This window comes from Ursus arctos, unplaced genomic scaffold, assembly GCF_023065955.2.
Source record: "Ursus arctos isolate Adak ecotype North America unplaced genomic scaffold, UrsArc2.0 scaffold_24, whole genome shotgun sequence".
Classification (NCBI taxonomy): Eukaryota; Metazoa; Chordata; class Mammalia; order Carnivora; family Ursidae; genus Ursus; species Ursus arctos.
The window spans coordinates 3,574,959-3,593,952 of record NW_026622919.1 but is presented as its reverse complement, the minus strand read 5'-3'; the positions used below and the strand labels follow the sequence as shown (position 1 = coordinate 3,593,952).

At 55.3% G+C, this 18,994-nt stretch overlaps 1 protein-coding gene and 1 long non-coding RNA gene across 6 annotated transcripts in view; both read right to left on the bottom strand.

The window, feature by feature from the left end:
* Positions 1-468: 468 nt before the first annotated feature.
* LOC113244561 (uncharacterized) lies at positions 469-3,349 on the bottom strand. Its single transcript, XR_003312427.4, has 3 exons — positions 3,157-3,349; positions 2,691-2,828; positions 469-840 (listed from the first exon to the last, which is right to left on the bottom strand). It is a non-coding gene; the product is annotated as an uncharacterized LOC113244561 (long non-coding RNA).
* A 12,592-nt stretch (positions 3,350-15,941) lies between these two features.
* CYTH1 (cytohesin 1) overlaps positions 15,942-18,994 on the bottom strand; it is a 77,729-nt gene continuing 74,676 nt past the window's right edge. For all 5 annotated transcript variants that reach the window (XM_048226692.2, XM_048226691.2, XM_044378778.3 and 2 more), the window contains one exon: positions 15,942-17,742. In XM_048226692.2, coding sequence (XP_048082649.1) covers positions 17,664-17,742 — 79 coding nt within the window. In that variant the 3' untranslated portion in view covers positions 15,942-17,663. The remainder of the gene's footprint in view (positions 17,743-18,994) is intronic.

The window sequence follows — 18,994 nt, the reverse complement described above, 5'->3', positions numbered from 1 at the left end:
GCTGGAGCTTCCCGGGGCACGGACGGAACAGTCCTCTGAGGTCCTGGGCTGCTGGGGCTCTGGGTGGGAAGCAGAGCTGCCCCCGCACCCAGGACGGCCTCCCCCAACTTGCCGAGAGGGATGCAGAGCGCTTCTGAGAGGCGGAGGGGGTGGGAGCCCAGACGTGGAGCCCATCGCCAGGGTTTGCAACAACCCTGGCAAAGTCAGCCGCTCAACACGTCACTCTGAAACGGGGGATGACAACAGCAGCCCCCTCATAGGAAGGCCGTGAGGGTGAAGAGTGAATGTCTGCGAGGCTTCGAACAGTCCTGGGTCGGGAACGGGTCTTCCCCATCATCACCACCCGTCTCCACTTTATGTACCGTCAAGTGGAGCCATAACTCACATGTTCTCATGCGACTGTTCTTCATCCCGGATGCTACAAAGGACAGTGAAATCTCTATTTCCAGCCTTTTGTGCCCATTCCTTAATTTTGTCCTTTTCTTTCACAGTTGAACACTCAGTCCAGGGGAGGCCATGCCAATGAGCACATGACTGTTGCTAACGCCCCACTAACCACAACAAGACCGGTGACGTCCAGGGTAGTCTGCACTGTTCAGTCTCTGGGACTCACCTGTCTCCTTCTGCACTAGCTCCCGCGGAGCTGACCGGTGTCCTTCCTTCTACTGAGCCTGGTGGGGGGTGGGGACTGGCGGCTGAGCATCTGCCTTCACGGTGGTCGTTTGCTCCTCCCCCTGGTCCCTCTGCTGCTTTCTTCCTCCAGGCCTGCCCACGCTCCTCCTCCGGCCACGCAGAGACTTCCCAGGCCTCCGATGTCCCCTGCCCCAGACACGTCCCTGCCTGTGTCAACACAGATCTCAATTCTCATCGAGAATCAAAAACAAGCACCTGCTTGTTTGATAATAAGAATGTCTCTGTTAGGCGAGCCTGGGTGGCTCGGTCAGTGAAGTGTCCGACTCCTGATTTCGGCTCAGGTCACGATCTCAGGGTCATGAGATCGAGCCCCGAGTCGGGCTCCATGCTGGGCGTGGAGTCTGCTTGGGATTCTCCCTCTGTCCCTTTGCCCCTCCCCCTCTTTTCTCCCTCTCTAAAACAAACTAACAAACAAAACCAAAATCCACGAATGTACGAACTGATAAGGCCAGCCATGCACACCCTTCTACGCATGGTTTACTCCCTTCGTTTTCATCTGGACTCTCCTGTTTCAAACTGTAGTCCCCCCACCCCAGGGGAAAACCCAGCCAGCTCAGCCCCCTCATCCCCTGCTCTGCTGTGGCATTCCTACAGGACACATCACCTTCTAACACGTTGCTTTATTTACTCATTTGTTTTGTTTATTTATTGCTAGTCTTTCTACATGGAAAGTAAAGGTCCATAGCTGAACAGTGCCTGGTAAGTGCTCGGGAATATTCACAGGACCGATGGGCTAATCGTCTGGCATGCAGGGCCCACGCTCAGTGACAGGCCGAGAGCTGACTGTCCTGGGCCCGCACTGAGCCCAGGACTGGGAGCTGGCGTTCACGAACTCTGCTAACACCCTGACCTCCCCAAGGCATCTAAATGCACGGTCATTTTTCTGTTTATTTTTCTTGTACTTTATAAAAGTATCAGTCCTATGATGGATTGGAAATTAAAGGCAAACCAAAACAAACCAGATTCTTTGTCACAGATAGTTTGGGGAGCACCAAGCTGGCAAAGGACAGAGGGCTAAAGGCCTGGGACCTGGAAAAAGTACATTTCTAAGGTACAAGTTGAAATCAAGGAAAATCCAGGGTGTGGAATGCTGTGTGCAGAGCTGCCGGTCCAGTAAAGCACGTAGCCACAAAGGAGGCTGGGGGCAGGCCCGGGGAATGAAGGAGAGCTGACGCCTGTAACCGTCTGGCCCACTTCCCACCCACACGTCCACTTGCCTGGGGGGTTATGGGACAGTCACCACACTGTCCAGCGGGAAGGGAGCAGGGCAGCCACCCAGTCTGCTGGCCATAATCACCCCCTGGCCTTTTTGGATGGGCCATCTGTCCACCACCCACCCCCACGGCTTCATGGTCATGGTTGGCCAACCCTGAGTCTTGAACTCGAGGGTTCAGAAAGGGCTGAGCAGCCCTCTTCCAGGGGGGCTGAAATTGTAACGTGGGAGGTTGAGCAGCTGTGGGCTTGGCCTGCCAGAGGAGGAGAGCGGAGGAGAAGATGAACAGAGCAGGAGGGAGAATGGAGACAGTCCTGAGAGCATTCCAGAATGTCCCAGGGGTCCTGAGACCCATCTGCCCTGTGTGCTTTTGGTCCTATGAAAAAAAAATCCCAGTCCTTTAGGCTTGAAGAAGCGTGGGTGGGTTTTCTATAGCTTATAGTCTGAAAAGACAGGGCCACCGCAAAGGGACCAACCCCGTGCCCGAGAGTCAAGGCCATACACTCCCATGGGTTTGATGGCTTGGGTTCCTCTCCCTGTCCTGGCTCACTGCTGGCCATGCCCTGATGGACGGGGCCTCCTGAGCTCCCAGCCTGAACTCCAACCATGCTGGGGTTCAAATGGAGTGTTTAGGGACTGGGTCCAAATCCCCGTTTGTCAAAACCTCATTCTGCAGAGACAGAATTTGTGCAGAAGTCAGATTTTATTATAAAAAAAAAAAAAGTCAGGCTTCTGTGTGTGCAGGAGGCAGCCACAGTCCCCAGTGACCCCCTCAAACACTAACCTAGGTGCTGCTGGGAAGGCATTTTGTAGCTGTGATAAAGTCCACATCCGCCGGCTTTGAGCGGGGAGATTGTGCTGGGACGTCTGGGTGGGCCTCGTCCAATCAGCTGAGTGTCTTCAGAGCAGAGCTGAGGTTTTCCTGGAGAAGGAAGAGATGGCACTGGCCAAAGCTGCTGGCCCAGAAGGCCCAGTGTGCCCTTCCCAGCAGCCATTCCTACCACTTCAGACATGCCGTGCCAGCCTCCACGGCCACATAAGCCCACTACCTGCAACAGATCTCAACACGCACACGCACACGCACACACACACACACGCACACGCACACACATGCACGCGCGCTTTTGGTTCTGTTTCTCTGTTTGGACCCTGATAGACACAGAGTGTGTTAGGAACGAGGGCCAAGTTTTGGTGTGGCCAGAATACCAGAACATCCCCCACACCTCAAACTTGCATTTATCCACACGCACCTGCCGGCAGAACTCCCGCCCTGAGGAACAAGAAGCCGAACTCCCTAGCTGCTCACTTCTCGGCCGCCACGCACGGTCACACGTTTGTATCTAGAGCGCGTCTCCCGTCAGTCCGTAGCACCCGGCCGCGGAGTCTCTCCCGGGCCCCGCAAACCTGAGGCCGGCAGCTCTGCTGGGACCTCCATGTGGGCCGTAGATCCTGCAACAGGACACAAGGCCATCTCTCAACGACCTCCTGAGAAGAGATCCCAAGACACAAGAAAATCAGAAAGGGAATCCGTGACTTTTCCCTTCAACAGCCCCCCGACGTGGGGGAGGAGATGCTGTAGACCCAGCCCAGCCTGGCGCCAGGGAACCAGCCTAGCGCAGTGCCCTTGCTAGAGGTGCCCCCCTACTTGGTGCCTCGGTTTCCCCACTTATAAAATAAACTGCATACCTCTAAGATCCTACTACCTCTACTTCTGGCATCTGTGGTTCCAACCATGAGACCCCAAGCTGGGTGTCAAACCACCACTGTCCAGCTGGGGCATCTCACTTGCATTTTCTGAGCCCGATTCCTACTCTGAAATCACTGAACCACATTTAAGACCCTCGATTTTTAAAACGACTTGACGAAGCTTCAAGCCTCACCCGAGAGCACAGCTCTCTTTAGCCTGGGTGTGCTGTCCCACTGTGTTTCTCTGCACTTACGGGTGCCGGCAGCGACCTAGTCTTGCGAGGGCTGGTCTGTGGGGTCCTCTCTCAGCGCTCTGTTTTAGCTCATCTAGCGCACTTTCCCCGGGTTTGTCTGTCTCGTGCACAGATGCACAAACGTTGACTCGGACCTCAGGATCTGGCGCCCTACCTCTGTGCCACGGACACGCTGGGAAATGCCTGCTCCATCAGAAGGCTTTTAAAGCTGCTGAAGGCCAGGAGGGCTCTTCCACGGAAGTCGGATGCCTGCCTACCAAGAGAGACAGCTTTGGAAAACACATGGTGTGCTCCCGGGACCCACGTCACCTTGTACTTGGTCCGCCTACTCGGGGTGGAGGGTGCCTGACGCTCTTGTCTTCACCCCGACAACTTCTGGGAGCTTGAGAACCTGCCTCTGCTTCTCACAAGCAATTTACGGAAACACAACCTCAAGAGCTTGGCAATTCGAGTTGCGTGAAGGGGTATCACAGTGGGCGAAGCTGTCCATTTGCTTTGAATGTGCTCAGCTTTTTGACAGAAACCACGAAACGCAGAGGAAATCTCCAACTTTCTACACCTAAGGAACTGACTCAGGGTAGGGATACCTGCCCAGCCACGTGTGCTCTCCGCGGGGAGCTCGCTGGGCCTTTCCACCCGTTAGAGGTGGTCAGTGATGAAAACCAAGTGCCCTGCGTCCTCTTGGAAATCAAAACAGGGATAAAGCGGACAGGAGAGCGGGATTTCAGTTTAGACAGTGCTGGAATTCGTCGCGGGACCTGGAGACTTTTCCAGATTTGAGTGTGTGTGTGTGAGTTGTTTTCACGGACTGGAGAGCACAGGTGTTGGCGAAACCACAGACGCTAGACGGGCTGGGCCTTCAGGACGAAAGTGGGTTCTTTTCTACCCAGAACGTGGCCACGCTTTATGCTAAGGAATCAGGGGAACCTCGAGTCCATGGACGCGGGATCTCTGCCGTCGGGCTTTGCCTGGGCTGGTCTTTCACAAGGACTCTGCTTTGAGGGTAGCTCCTGCAAGTCTCCCAAAGTCCCCACTTCACTGTGGAGGGAGGTGATTTGGGGACAGTGAAGCAGGAAACACATACCTCTGCTCTTTTACAATAGGGGCGGAAGGGGACCAGGCAGGACGACAGGATTGTAGGGTGCCTCCTCACCGAGCACAGAACAGGAACGGAGGGAAGAAAAAGGCTTTGAGACAAGAAGCTGCCCAATGACATCCCTGTCTCCCCTTTAGCTTTCAGAACATGTGCCCTCGAGGGTATGCAGATGCCTGTGCTCCCGGGGAGGACAGAAACTGGGAAAGAAAAGCACACGCACATTCCACAAGGCACGTGGTCCCGGCAGCGACTCCGGCAGTGTCTCCGTGGTTGGGCAGAGACATTGTGCCACTTGCTTTCCCTCCTGCGTCAGCACTTTCCGTCCCGTGTCGGCGCCATCCAGAGATGGTCAAGGGTGACAAGGCGCAATAGTGGGAACTGTGTATGTCGGGGTGTGTTGTAAAGAAGTACCCCCCCATTTGCCATGAGATTATCCTCCCTGAAGTCTGGGGAGCCCTGGGCTTTGGCAGAGGCATCTCCTCCCTAGACTGACTGAGAAGCAGAACCTGCAGGTGTGTCCGCACTGGGGTGAAGGACAGCGTGGCAGGTGGCTTCACTGGCCGAGCCAGCTCCCAGCACCCCTGTCCTCCGCTGAGGAGGGACTGGGATTCCTCAGGTTCCTGTGGACCCAGACAGGCCACAGAAGTGACCAGAGGACTAGCTAGCTACACCACTCGGCCACCGAAGGCTTGCCCAGGAGAAGGGGGGGCTGGGGCAGCGCGTCTATCTCACACATCCAGAGGTGTGGACGGATCCCCGAACTGGAAGGCTAGTGGGGGATGGTAGCTGAAGACCGTGAGACGTGGCCAGATGTCACCATGCAACACCAGACTCGGACGAGAAGCCTTCACCGCCCCCATCCGCAGCCGACCACCGACACAGACATCTTCGGGCGATACCTGACCGGTCGGCTCCCCAGGCGGGCTGCAGGGGTGCATGCTGGGACAGAGAGCTGCCACAGCCTCCCCCTGCCGCTGGCTGCTGGGGTTTGGAGAGGAGCGTGGGCCAGATGCAGGCTGCGGTGCTCACACCTGAAGGGGCCAGGTGTTTACCAGAGAGAGACGAAGCTTTAAACCAGGTGGTGGTAGAGAAAAATGCCCAATGGAACTGTTTGCCGGGTTAAGCTGAGTTAAATTTAGTTTTCTCATTGCCAAGCAGGAATGGGCCTGTCAGCAGGGCTGAAGATAGAAGTGCACGTTTGCACACAGCGTGCTAGTAGCAGTCAATTCACACCTACTCCGAGACAAAAAGATGCAGAATACATGAGCCCAGCTACCGGGATGAAGACAGAACAAGGAGTTAGTACAGGTGCACGAATCCATTGTTCTTCCCACCCCCGGGGGAAGCCCGCTCCAGACCAGACAATCAGGCAGAGGGCCGCCGTTTGAAAGGATCAGGACAAGCCGCCACTGGCAAGATGAACCCACACAGGGCAGGAGCACGTCATCAGAACCACAAATAGGAAGATTAAACGCTACAGTTCTGCAGGTACCATTTCATGCCAGGCATCTGAAATTCTAGAACAACGCTTCTCAAAACATGGCCTCCTGACCGTGCTATGTGCGTGTGGCAAAGGAGGAAGCACATGGCGGGCAGGAGGCCCACGGTGGTCCACAAACCCCCGTGTCCCACACCTGGAGCTTCCACGGCGGTGGGTGGCAGAGAAGTTCCCACGTTCCCAGCAAGTTACCACCCTGCTCCTTCTCTGTAATTCCTCACTTGGTCCTCCGCCCCATTCACTGCCTCATGTGAGGCTGTTCTCGTCATGACACCTGACACCAGAGGGGCTCAGGGCATGTCGACTGTGCGGTGTGGCCCCAGCCTGACCCCCGGCGTCCCCTACCCACACATGTCCCCACCCTCACCTTCCCGCCCACCTGCTTGCTCTGGCCGCAAGAATGCCAAGAGTCTCAAGGTTCCAAGTCCTCATTTCCCGAGAGTGAACGTGTCTCGTTGGCTCTGACTCGCCCCTCAGCTCTCTCCTCTGATGTCCCGTTTCAGCTCCTATGTTCTGGTACAAGAGATCCTCTTTCTGATCCACAATGGCCAGCACATGCTGATTTTATAATGCATAACTCAGAAAGGACTATTCTCTCCCAAGTTCTTAAAGTTGCATTCTTTTTTTTTAAAGATTTTATTTATTTATTTGAGAGTGCGAGTGAGCACACGGGGGAGAGGGAGAGGGAGAAGCAGACTTCCCACTGAGCAGGGAGCCCTACTCTGGGCTGGATCCCAGGACCCTGAGATCACCACCCGAGCCGAAGGCAGACACGTAATCGCCTGAGCCAACCAGGCATCCCTGGAGTCCCTGCTTTCTAAATGTATCTGGATCTTCCCTCCTTCTGACCCGAATGTTCTGTGTGTTAGAAATTTTGAGCCACTACATGATATGGTGAACCCTGTGGTCTAAAGTGGAGGGACCATCATTATATCTGACGCCCGAGGAGTGGTGTCAGAGGCGAGCTCAGGCAAGAGAGGCTGAGAGCTCTGGCCCCAGTGCCAGGGACCCAGAAGTCGCCCGTGGGGGGCACCGGGCGAACTCTACAGGCCGAGCGGGAAGAGCAGCCCTCACCACAGCAGTCTCCCACCAGAACCACCACAGATACATATGAGCAGGGCTGTGCTCCCAAACAGCATTCCAAGGGATGCCCATCTGTCATGAGCCCTTGATACGTATGACTTTAAAAAAGTGTTCTTTGTCCGAATACCTTTGAACTTTCAGTCCCACCCCTGACCTCCAGGAGGGGTGAGGGGCTAGAGGTTTAATCAAGCATGCTGATGTAATGAAGCCTCCGTAAAACCCCAAAAGGACAGGGTTCAGAGAGCTTCCAGGCTGGTGGCAGGTGCAGGGACAGGGAGAGTGGCATACCTGGGGAGAGCGCGGACACTCTGCACCCTTTCCCCACACCGCGCCTTTAGTTTCTCTCCATCTGGCCCTTGACCTGCATCCCTTATCATAGCCTTTAATAAAACAGTAAATGTAAGTGTTTCTGTAAGCCGCTCTAGCAAAGTCATCAAATCTTAGGAGGGGGTCATTGGAACCCCCAGTTTGTAGCCAATCTGCAGGCTGTCAGCTGTGCTTGCGACTGGCATCTGAAGTGGGGGGTGGGGGACAGTCTTGTAGGACCGGACCCTTAACCTGTGGAATCTGATGCTATCTTTGCGTAGATAGCGTCAGAATTGGGTTGAATTAAATTGAATTGCTGCTATGTGAGAACTGCTTAGTGTTGTATGTGTGGGAACACCCCCTCATTGGAACTGGATCCAGGGAACATTGAAAGATCAGGGCACTCTTGAATTAGGAATCCTGTCCACTGAAAGATCTGGGAATAGAAAAATTTAAGAGAAACTTTGTACAAAGTTACTCTAAGAGGAAAACAAAATCTAAAACAAAGCATTTCTGTTGATGGAAATTCTCTCCCCCAAATCAACCACGAGGCAGAAGAAAGCTGTAATTTAGCCCTCCAGACTAAATAAATATCCTCAAACACTTGGAGATATATGAAAAAGAAATGGCTATAATCAGAAATCTAAAACCTAAGAACAGAAAAAAACAAACGAAATGTAGAAAAATATTTAAATATTGGGAGATGAGTAAAGGTATACGGGAATTCTCCGTACCGTTCTTGCAACTTTTCTCCAAGTTTGAAAATATCTGGAAATGAAAAGTTTCAAGAGCGCTGGGGATATTTTCATGGCTGTCTCAGTGGGCTGAGCAGTGATGGAGCTGCAGAGAGAGGGCAGTCAGGTGGGACCATGGAACGTAAGTCGTCGGAGGCCCAGTGCAGGGTGACAATGGGAACTGGAGCCCTGAATGTGGTGCTCACTCGGGAGTTAGAGAAGGCCGCTGCTGGAATCACAGTCTATGGCCTCAGGGTTTGGCCGCTCTGGGGAAGACTGGCATCAACCAGAGAAATGGATTCAGAGCCTGTCTACACCGTGTGCTGACTGGAGCCCCTTGGCCACTTAGCTCACCCCAGTGTCCTGACGATGCAAATGTCTGCTGCCAAGGAGCGTCGCGGGCTTACTTAACCTCAAGAAATAATATAGCTATTGTAATAGTAGGAAGTCCGTAGACAACAATCATGGTTCCTTACAAGAAATGACAAACGGAAGGCCTACACGTAGCAGAGTGACATCCATGTGGTATTTACCCAACAAAGGATGCGGGATTATGATCATGACGGTATTAGCATGGAGGCTGACTTTTACAGTCCCTCTGCAACCAGAGAGGAAGCTACCCAGCCTTCAGTTTGTTTAGACAGTGAGCAAAGATGATGCAATCGCACCTGGATCCACCAGGTGTTTAAGGGAGAATTTGCAGCTGCCTAGAGCCAAGCGTAGCGAAGGGAGTTCAGTGGGCAGGTAGCCTGCTCTCGGGTGAAAGGAAATGGGTCAAGGACGAGAGGGGTGGCACCCCCAGAAACAGGCTCCTTGTTCTCCTTCCTCTGCTTCTTCTCCCTCCTACAACTTCAGAGCGCCTCCCCTGACACGTTTGATCCCCTTCAAGAGTCAGACCAACTATTCTGATGTGTTAACACATCTGAATCATGTTCTCCTGGCTTACAGAAATCAGGCGCTGATAAACTATTCACATGATCCCGTCTGGCAGGCAGCAACCTGTGGTTTGTTGTCATGCATTCACATATTCAACAGACGTGTTCCGAGGGCCCTTCCTGTGCCAGGCACTGGCTAGGAGCTGGGAACCCAGAGATGACCTGGAGAGACAGAATCCCCATGTCACAGAGCTGATAATCTGCTGTGATGGCTCAATGACCATATCACCATATCCCTCATGAATGCAGATGCAAACAATCCTTAACAAAATATTAACAAATTGACAGGGGCGCCTGGGGGCTCAGTCGGTGAAGCGTCTGCCTTCGGCTCAGGTCATGACCTCAGGTCCTGGGATGGAGCCCCACATCAGGCTCCTTGCTCAGTGGGGAGTCTGCTTCTCCCTCTCCCCCCGCCCCCACCGCTCATGCTCTCTCTCTCTCAAATAAAAAATAAAATCTTAAAATATTAACAAATTGAATATATTTTTAAAAAACCCATGACCAGGGCACCTGCGTAGTTCCGTAGGTTAAGCGTCTGCCGTTGGTTCCAGGGTTCTGGGATCCAGCCCCATATTGGGCTCCCTGCTCAGCGGGGAGTCTGCTTCTCCCTCTCCCTCTGTGGCTCCCCCTGCTTGCACTCTCTCTCTGTCAAATAAATAAATAAACAAATAAATAAAATCTTTAAAAAAAAATGACCAAGTGGGTTTTACCCAGGGACGCAAAGTTGATTTAGCACTAGAAACGTTATTCATTCATATGGACCCACCATACCAATATACTGAAAGAGAAAAATCACACGGGCAACTGTATCTGTGCCAAAAAGCCATCTGACAAAACACAACCCTCGCACACGATTAAAACTCTCGGCAAACTAGGAAAATGTATAACTGCCTCCAACCTGACAGAGCATCTCTGAAGACCGCACAGCTACCCTCCCACCTGAGGATGAACAGAACGCTCTTCTCCGAAGATCAAGAACAGGACAGAGGAGCTCACTTTAGCTCTTAGCTCATACCACACATAAAAATTAACTCGAAAGGGATCAGACCTAACTGTAAGAGTTAAACCTTGTCTGGGATGGGGGCTGGTCACCAGGGACACCAAGCCGTGACCCAAGGTTTGGGACCTTCGGCCCCCTCCCGCCCTCCGGGGAGAGGACAGGGGCTGGAGGTGGATCAACGATCGATCGTGCCTACGTGAGGAAGCCTCCATAAAACCCAGAAGTTCGGGGTTCAGGGAGCGTCCAAGTTAGCACCTATATCCACGTGTGCTGGGAGGGTCACACAGCCCAGCTCCGCGGGGATGGAAGTCCCTGTACTCGAGACGCCCCTGGAGCTCGCCCTACGTCTCTCTTCTCTAGCTGTTCGTCCGTGACCTTTAGCATGTCCTCTAATAAACCGGCAAGCCTAAGTGTTGCCCTGAGTTCTGTGAGCCCCTCCAGCAGATTAATCGAACCCGGGGACGGGGATCATGGGAAACTCCAGCATGCGGCCGAGACAGAAGCTGCGGATTAGCTGGGGACGCCCTACTTGCCTCTGAAGTGTGGGGCAGTCTCGGGGGACGGAGCTCTTGCCCCGTGGGATCTGACGCTGCGTCCAGGTAGACGGCGTCAGGACGGCGTTACTGTAGGACACCCAGCTGGTGACACGGGGGGATTGCCTGGTGTGTGTGCAGGGAACCTGGAAGTGTCAGAGGGAAGTGTTCCACGGGAAGGTAAAGGAGAGACACACCGGAGGTGGAAAACGGACTTTTTCTAACACGCTATTTATAGGATGTTCTCCTGTCTGTGGACATTTCCAGTCCCGACCCTTGAGTCACGAGCTAAAGGTGAAGTCATAAGCACCGGGAAGTTTAACCAGTTTAACACAACACACGTACCAACTAACACCGACACCTGCACGGAGGCGCACCCCCCTTGCCCAGGATCTGCACTTACCCACGAACGCACGAAGGCTGTTTATCTGCGGTCTGGGCTCCGCTCCCTGGAAACTGGCTGCTTGCCTCTGAGAAATAGTGCGTGACGTGCACTAACTGCTCACTCCTGTTTCAACCCAGGGTCAACAAGAAGTCACCCAGCCTCCTCGGCACAGCACCCTAACCGCCGTTTCCAGAGGCTCTCCGGGGCACCTGAGTTTCAGCGAGGTGCCTCCTCCAGTCTCCAGGGACACCCCGTGGGGCCTGCACAGCGTCTGGTTTGGGGTGCATCTCAAGGCAGGCCGGGGCGCCATCATCAAGGATGCTCGGCCTGTGCTAAGGACGGACCACTGGGGCCCATCCTTTTCCTGCACCGACACCGCTCTGAAGGTGGCATGCAAAGCTCAGAAACTTCGCATCCACATCCCGGGGGGCGCAGCACTACCCTCTGACGCTACCAGCTGTGAATGGGCAAGTGCCTTCCAGGTGTAAGTGGACTTGGCTGACACGAGGCCATGGCATCATATAGTTGCCGGGGAGAGGGAATGCCATCTTGGGAGCTCTGAAGAACACTCCAGGTTAATCCAGCAGATGCAAGAAGGTATGGGCCCAGCTCTTCTCTTACCCATTTATCTAGACTCATTTCGGTGATGCCTCTTCTCAGAGTCGCTTCTGAGGTCTTCCTGCCCACTGTACTGGCCAGGGTTCTCCCGAGAAACAAGCAGGAGGCCCCGGGGAGCTTGCTTCCTCCCACCCCCTGTGCGCCCCCCTTCCTGTGAGGACACAGCAAGAAGGCAGGAGGGCCTCACCCGGAACTGGACTTCCCGGACCTCAGAACTGCGAGGAATACGCTTCTGCGGTTGAAGCTGCCCCATGTGTAGTGACTGTTCCACTGGTCCAAGTAGACGAGGATCCCACAGGGACCAGACCCAGACTGAGCAGGCGAACTTTACGTGGCCTGAAACGCAGAGCTTCCTGGGCTCCTGTCCCAGAAGGCCCCCAGGAGTTACCTGTGGGCAGGCTGAGCCCGGGCTACTCAACCCGGAGCCTGCAGAGGGGGCCTGCAGAGGGGCTCAGGACCGTGGGACTCCGCCGACTTCGCTCTGAGGGCTTTCCGTGTAATTTTCTGGGGAGATGATCTGTAGCTTGTGTCGGCTTCGAGAGGGGCCTGGCTCACCGGTGATTAGAACCGCTTTCCGGAGGCTCTGGGGTGATACAGACACACAAGCTTCTGCCAGACACGGACCTCCCTCTGCCCCCTGTGAGGAAATTACAGCCATGACAGCATCAAGGTCAGCGTTCTCAGTGGGGAGCGGGATCTCTGTCCCATTCAGGAAACACGAGGTTCCAGCTTGATCCCCAGGCAATAAGGAGATGAGCAAGTCTGCAGACAGGTGCTCTATCATGCCTCCAGCACAGACTAGCTCAGGCAGCGAAGAGAAAGGAGGCGCTTCTGACAGACTGGCGGCACCACACCCCCAAACGTGTCCCATGATGCTCTTAGGTCTGTGTGTCTGATGAAAGCAGGGCTCCACTCCTGCGGCCCCATCGACACAGGACGGCCTTGTTTCATTTCTAACGCGCCCCCCCTGCAGACAGCCGCCGAGGAGGCACGCGGGTCTTGGGTACGTGTCCCACTGGCCCTGCCAAGCACAGCAGCAGCCAGCCCCTCCAGCGAGGTGAGGGCACAAGCCGCAGGGGGGTGCTGCCCCCGCAGCAGCAGATGCAACCGAAGGAGACACTCCCCGGGGGGCCCGGGGGCCACCAGCCCTGCGCCACTGTCTGTGGGTGGTTCTCAGAATCACATCATCATTTTCATGGCAGTGAGGAAGCTGTCACCCTAGCTGCACATCGTCCATTCTAGAGAAGCCATTCTCCTGGCAGGTGGCCATCGGTTTTCAGAGCGTCCTCGCCCCAACCACAGGGTTTCCTTCAAAATCTAGGAAGGCAGCGGGGACAGAATTTGACATCGCGACGATTGCTCGCAGGGTAATTTGGGAGAGGATTATTCTGCCCTGTCAGATCATCTCAGGAAGCAGAACCCGCAGCAGGAAGAGCCGGACGGTCAGGTCTAAGTTCCCAGGCTCCCCCTCTTGTCCTCATGAGAGGCTGACGAGTTCCTACAGACCGCCAAGTCCCACATCTTGCCCCCGGACTTCGCCCGGGACCCCTCCAATGCCATGTACTCCACAGTACGCTGTTCCACTCCTCTTTAAAAAGAATCACAAAGATCACACAACTCCTAAAAACGCAAAAGCTAGTGTATAGTAGGCTCAGTATCGGATCATCTTGGCAGTTTTTTGAAATTTTTGTCCTTATTTTATTCGTAAATTTCCTCTTCAAAAAAAAGATAAACAAGTTGATAAATTCAGATTTATATTATGGTAATAATAAAATAGGATAAAGGGGGCACACCTGGGTGGCTCAGTAAGTAAAGCGTCCGACTCTTGATTTCGGCTCAGGTCACGATCTCAGGGTCATGAGATCGAGCCCCATGTTGGGCTCTGTGCTGGGCGTGGAGCCTGCTTAAGAGGCTCTGTCTCCCTCTCCCTCTGCCTTTCCCCCACTCCCTGGTGCTCGCGTTCTCTCAAAAAAAAAAAAAAAAAAAAAAAAGAAAAGGATAAAGGACCAAAAATGTGATTAAAAGGGAAAGTACAGGCTACAGACTGTATGATTCCAACTGGGTGCCATTCTGGGAAAGGCAGAGCTATGGGGACGACGGGAAGTCAGTGGCTGCAGGGGGTCAGCAGGGAGGGAAGGAGGAACAGGGGCAGCACGAGGGACGTTCGGGGCTGTGAAACTCTTTTGTGAGACACTGTAATGATGGATCCAGGTGATCCCATCTGTCTAGACCCACAGAGTACGACACCAAGTGGCCCGGAACGCACACTGCTGTGTCAGTGTGGACGCATCACCTGCGACACAGGGACCCTCTGGCAGGGACGCTGACAGCAGAGGAGGCTGTGCAGATGTGGGGGCAGGAGGCGAATGGGAAATCTCTGTACCTTCCCCTCAATATTACTGTAATCCTAAACTGCTCTAAAACATGAAATCTATTCATAAAAATATCAGTACAATGCAGGGCAAGTATAAATCAGGATTCTCAGAAGTTGTGCCTCTGACTGAGCTTCCTGGTGGCCAAGATGAAGAGCGAAACAGAAAACAGCTCCCAGAGACCACGGGTTGGCTTCACTCAGGCCCTCCCCTATCCCACACAACAGAAGCAAGTGTGGCCAAGGTCCTGGAGCTTTTCAGAGAGAGACCAGCAGAACACTCCGGGCCCAGTGGCCTCAGCCAGGGGGTCATCAGGGAGTGGACTGGGTGCTGGAATCGGGATGTTTTCACTGTACTGGAAGGGTGTTGGGTACCGTCTTGTGCTCTCTGGCCCACGCCCCGTCCTGCAGGCCAGGGCCCTTGGAGATAAAGGCCTAGGGGATGGATGGCCCCGGGTAAGACCAGCCAGTGATGGAGAAGCCCTGTCCAGGCAGGGCTGTAAGTTCCCCCGGCTCTCTGAGCCTGCAAGTCTGTGTGTGGGACCGAGCACCTTCTCCTTCCCTGCACTGGCGCATCGGCACAGAGAAAGGCTCCCACGGACTCTGCCTGGGCTGAGATAAACCACTACAAAATTAAAACTCAGTGTGATTTTGTAAAACTCGGTAAGCTGTACAACAAAGAGTATTCCTTTCCAAACAGAAAAGAAAGTCAGTGTAGTGGGAATGGTGATGGGGAGTCTGGGGTGCTGGCAGGGAGCGCGGGGTGAGGATCAAGAAGCCCCCCGGGGGTGGGATGCCTGGGCCAGATCGCAGGGAACAGGCAGGTGGGAGGGTTCCCACGTGGAAGGAAGGGGGCCTGAGGGGCGGCCAGGCAGAGACACACGGCCCCCTGACAAGCACTGCAGGAATCCAGTGAGGAAGGTGAGGAAGGGCTGGGCTGTGAACAAGTAGCCGGAATCGATGGAAAAGGGCAGTGCTGGCCGACAGCGCGGGAAGGAACGCTGGTTTCTCCGAGATGCCTCTTGCAGAGAGCCATGGCACACAGGGTTCCGAGATGCTACACGCTCCGGATGGCTGCAGAAATCAGGAAGGCCTGCAGAAGAAACATCGTCAGCCAAGCGACCCAAACCAGCAAGCAGCAAGGATGGGAACTGGCTGCTGTTTCAGGGAAAGGCCCGCCGGCGAGGGGACAGGCCCGGGCTCGTCGGTCTGTGTTTCGGGGCTTCTTCCCTGCCTTCGAGGGCCAGCTCACTGCGACGACCCCTCCTCGGCACTCCGCAGGCTCATCTGGAGACAGAGGTTCTGAAATTCCACCAGCGGAATCTTAGCTCAAAGCTGGAGGTTTGTTGCTCGTTCCTTCTTCACACACGGGGCGACGAGGAAGCTGCCGTTCACTGTGCCCCCTTAACAGAAGACAGACCCTCCTCCCCGCTCCCGGTTTATACCCTTGCTGGCCCCGCAGGGAGCAGTGGGACCGCGCTCCGAGATCGCCGCCCCCCATCCCAGGAGGAAAGGAGGCCACAGGCGACAGGGGTGCTTTGGGCAGATCTGGAGTTTATTTGCTGCAGTTCCTTGGCGCTAGTTTACAATGCAAAAAACCAAACGAACAAAAAACAATTGGAATAATAATTATAATTTTTTTTAAAACCCTGTCAACAGCTTTCAGTCATTTCTTTATATTTTATATTTTGACAAAACTTTTTTTAAACAAATACAAAATAATCTAAAAGGAGAAAAACTATACATGGATTATTTACACCTCTGATAAATAGACTAATACTGCTCCAGGTGCCTCTCCGCGTGGGATCTGGGAGAACCAGCGCAGGGACGCGGCGGCGGTGGGACCCTGGCGGCCCAGATCTCCTCCCGTCACCTTACGAGCTCCGGCAGGAACACGCCTGAAGCCACTCGAGGGAGGACCTGTATGAAGGGGACCCTAGAAAGTCCCCCCGCCAGCACCCCCAATCACGCCCTTTCACAAAAGCCATTTCCAGAGACGCCCGCCTGCCCTAACGGAGTCGGAGGAGCCGGGGCCGCCTGAGAGGACCGGCAGCTCTTGGCCTTCTTCCGTGAGGCGACGTGCGGGCGCCGGGATGGCCCGCCGGCCCCTGCTCGCCCCGGCCTGGACGAGTGGCGGGAGCGGCCCCGAGAGTCCCTGAGAGAACGGCAGGAGGACGCTGCGTTTCGTGGCTCCCTTCACGCCATGAGTTAGGAGGGGCGAGGCCAGCCCGCACGCAGGCCCTCCGGGAGGGAAGGACGGGCCGGCCTGGACCCCCGTGCTCCGCCTGCCCCTGCCGGGCAGAGGAAGGGCCCCCTCCCGGCTAGTGCCCCGCCCCCAACGGGCGACAGTAGTCCAGGTCGGGGCCAGAGTTGAGGCAGAAAAAGCTGAAGACCTAAGGTGCTCAGGTAAGACCTGCTCCTTCCTCTAAAACGAGGACCGCAGCTCGGGGGAGGCGGAGGAAGAACCACGAGGAGCCAGGCCGCCACCATGCCGCCGAGCCTCAGCTGGGACCGCCCTCCTCGCAGTTTTGGTTACTGGGTATCTAGCTCAAGGGAAAATGCCGACTTTGCATTTTAAAGCCCGACAAGAAGGAGCTCTGAAAGAGAAAAAACAGCAGGAGTCCAGCGGTTCTCTCCTCCCCTCGGCACCCCCAGCACTTGGACCGGAGAGGCCTCGGCCGGAGCGCCCGCGAGTCCGCCCGCGCCCCGGCTGCTGAGAAGCTGGCTCCCGCCGGCAGCCCCGACCGGGCAGAACGCCGCTGAACGGCTCTACTTTATCTTCTTCTCTCTTTAAAAAACAAAAATATATCTTTATAGTAGGTGGCTTCTCTTCCATTCCACTTTTCTCTTAACATAGAATAATATATCGATACGTGTATTTACGGTGCAGGGTCGAAGGCTTCTTCACAGGGAAATAACCAAGAGGTAAACAGTTGGCTTCGAGCTCTGCTATCAGACCTGCTGAGCGGGAGACTTGCAAGGAGGCTGATGTGCTGACAGGGGCTCCGTTCTTCTTAGAGAGAAAGGCTCGCAACCCCACGCCTCCCGGGCGTCAGATCCCTCTCGCCCGTGCGAGCTGCCTACCCTTCTCCCACTTAAAAACAAATAGCAAAGCTGAAGCCAGTCTCTAGGAATTCAGGGTGACGCCCCGCAGGGGCCACCCCTGCTCGGCCGCCCGCCGCCCGTCCGTGGGGGGGACGGGAGGAAGAACCCGCGGCCTCGCACGCCTCGCACGCCGGCGCTGCTCGCTGTGTAGACTCAGTGTCTCTTCGTGGAGGACACCTTCTTCTTCCGTGCTGCCAGCATCTCGTAGAAAGGGTCCCTGCTGATGGCCGCTCTGCACACACAGAGGGGAGAAAACAGAACAGACTGAGGGACGGGCCCAGAGGAGACAGCCCCGGGCAGGGGCTCGCCAGCGGCACTTGTGCCCCCTGCCCCCTCGACTGGCACTGCAAAGGCCACGTCGGTGGCGTCAACCTTCACCGTGTCCACACAACGACATAAGGGACAAGCTTTGAAAGAGACACACAGTGCATGTGACAAGGTAATTCTGGACTGTTTACTGCCCGTTTCTACCTAATAGTGGATGTAGGGTTAGCAACAGAGTATTACACACTCTTACCACACCCTAGCCCAGAAAGACAAATGTGCTACTTCCTCCTACCACGACAGCGTGCACCACGCAATCCGTGGCCCATGGCGGTCTGACATGTGCTGCTCTGACGGCTGCCGCAGTCTGTAACCGTGCAACTTTGAGTCTCACGTGCACCAACTCGATAGCCAAGACCACACGTGGACTGTCCACACTGTCGCGGGGCCTTGGGGCACAGCCGGCCAGGCCCGCTCTGCGCCCACAGCCCGGCAGGGAGGGAGCCTGCGTGTGCCCTGGCAGTGCCCCAGAGACCCCAGCATGGGACAGTGACAGCAGGGCCACCCCCGTGCACCTGTCCTTCCCGACTGTCCAGCACGTGGTGCCACGATCGTGCTGAAGCTCTTCCGGAGCTGCCACACTCTAAGTGCCCACGAGCCCAGCTCACCGCTGGCTCTGCACCTGACCAGGCCAATGACAGGCCCTGCAAACAGACTGGGGCCTATTCACCAGAGACGACGTGTCCCTAAGAAGTGTCTCCACAGCTCCTCAGGGCAGCTAGGACCAACAGTCCCTGGCACCTGTCCCAAGGGGACCTTGCCACAAAGGCCTCAGTTTCAACGTGGAGAGCCAAGGACGCAGAAGCGGAGCACCGTGTGGCGGTCAGGAGCGCATCTTGATGAGTCACAGGGCTCGGGTCGCAAGATCAGTACCACCTCTGTGGCTCTGGACAATCTAATTCGCCTTGCTGTGCCTCAGTGTCCTCATCTGTAAAATGGGGACAACCGTGCTTCCCAGGCTGTGGTGAAGGGGGAGGAGATGGTACTCGGGGCACATGAACACGAGGTGCAACTCCTGCCCTGGGGACCAGGCAGCACCGGGGCCCAGCCAGGAACTGAGCCAGCCCAGGGGGGGCCTGTGCACACCTGCGCACCCTCGCTAAAGGACCGGACGATTCCAAACGCGACTTTCAAGAATGTTCAGTGGCTCTGGCTGTAGG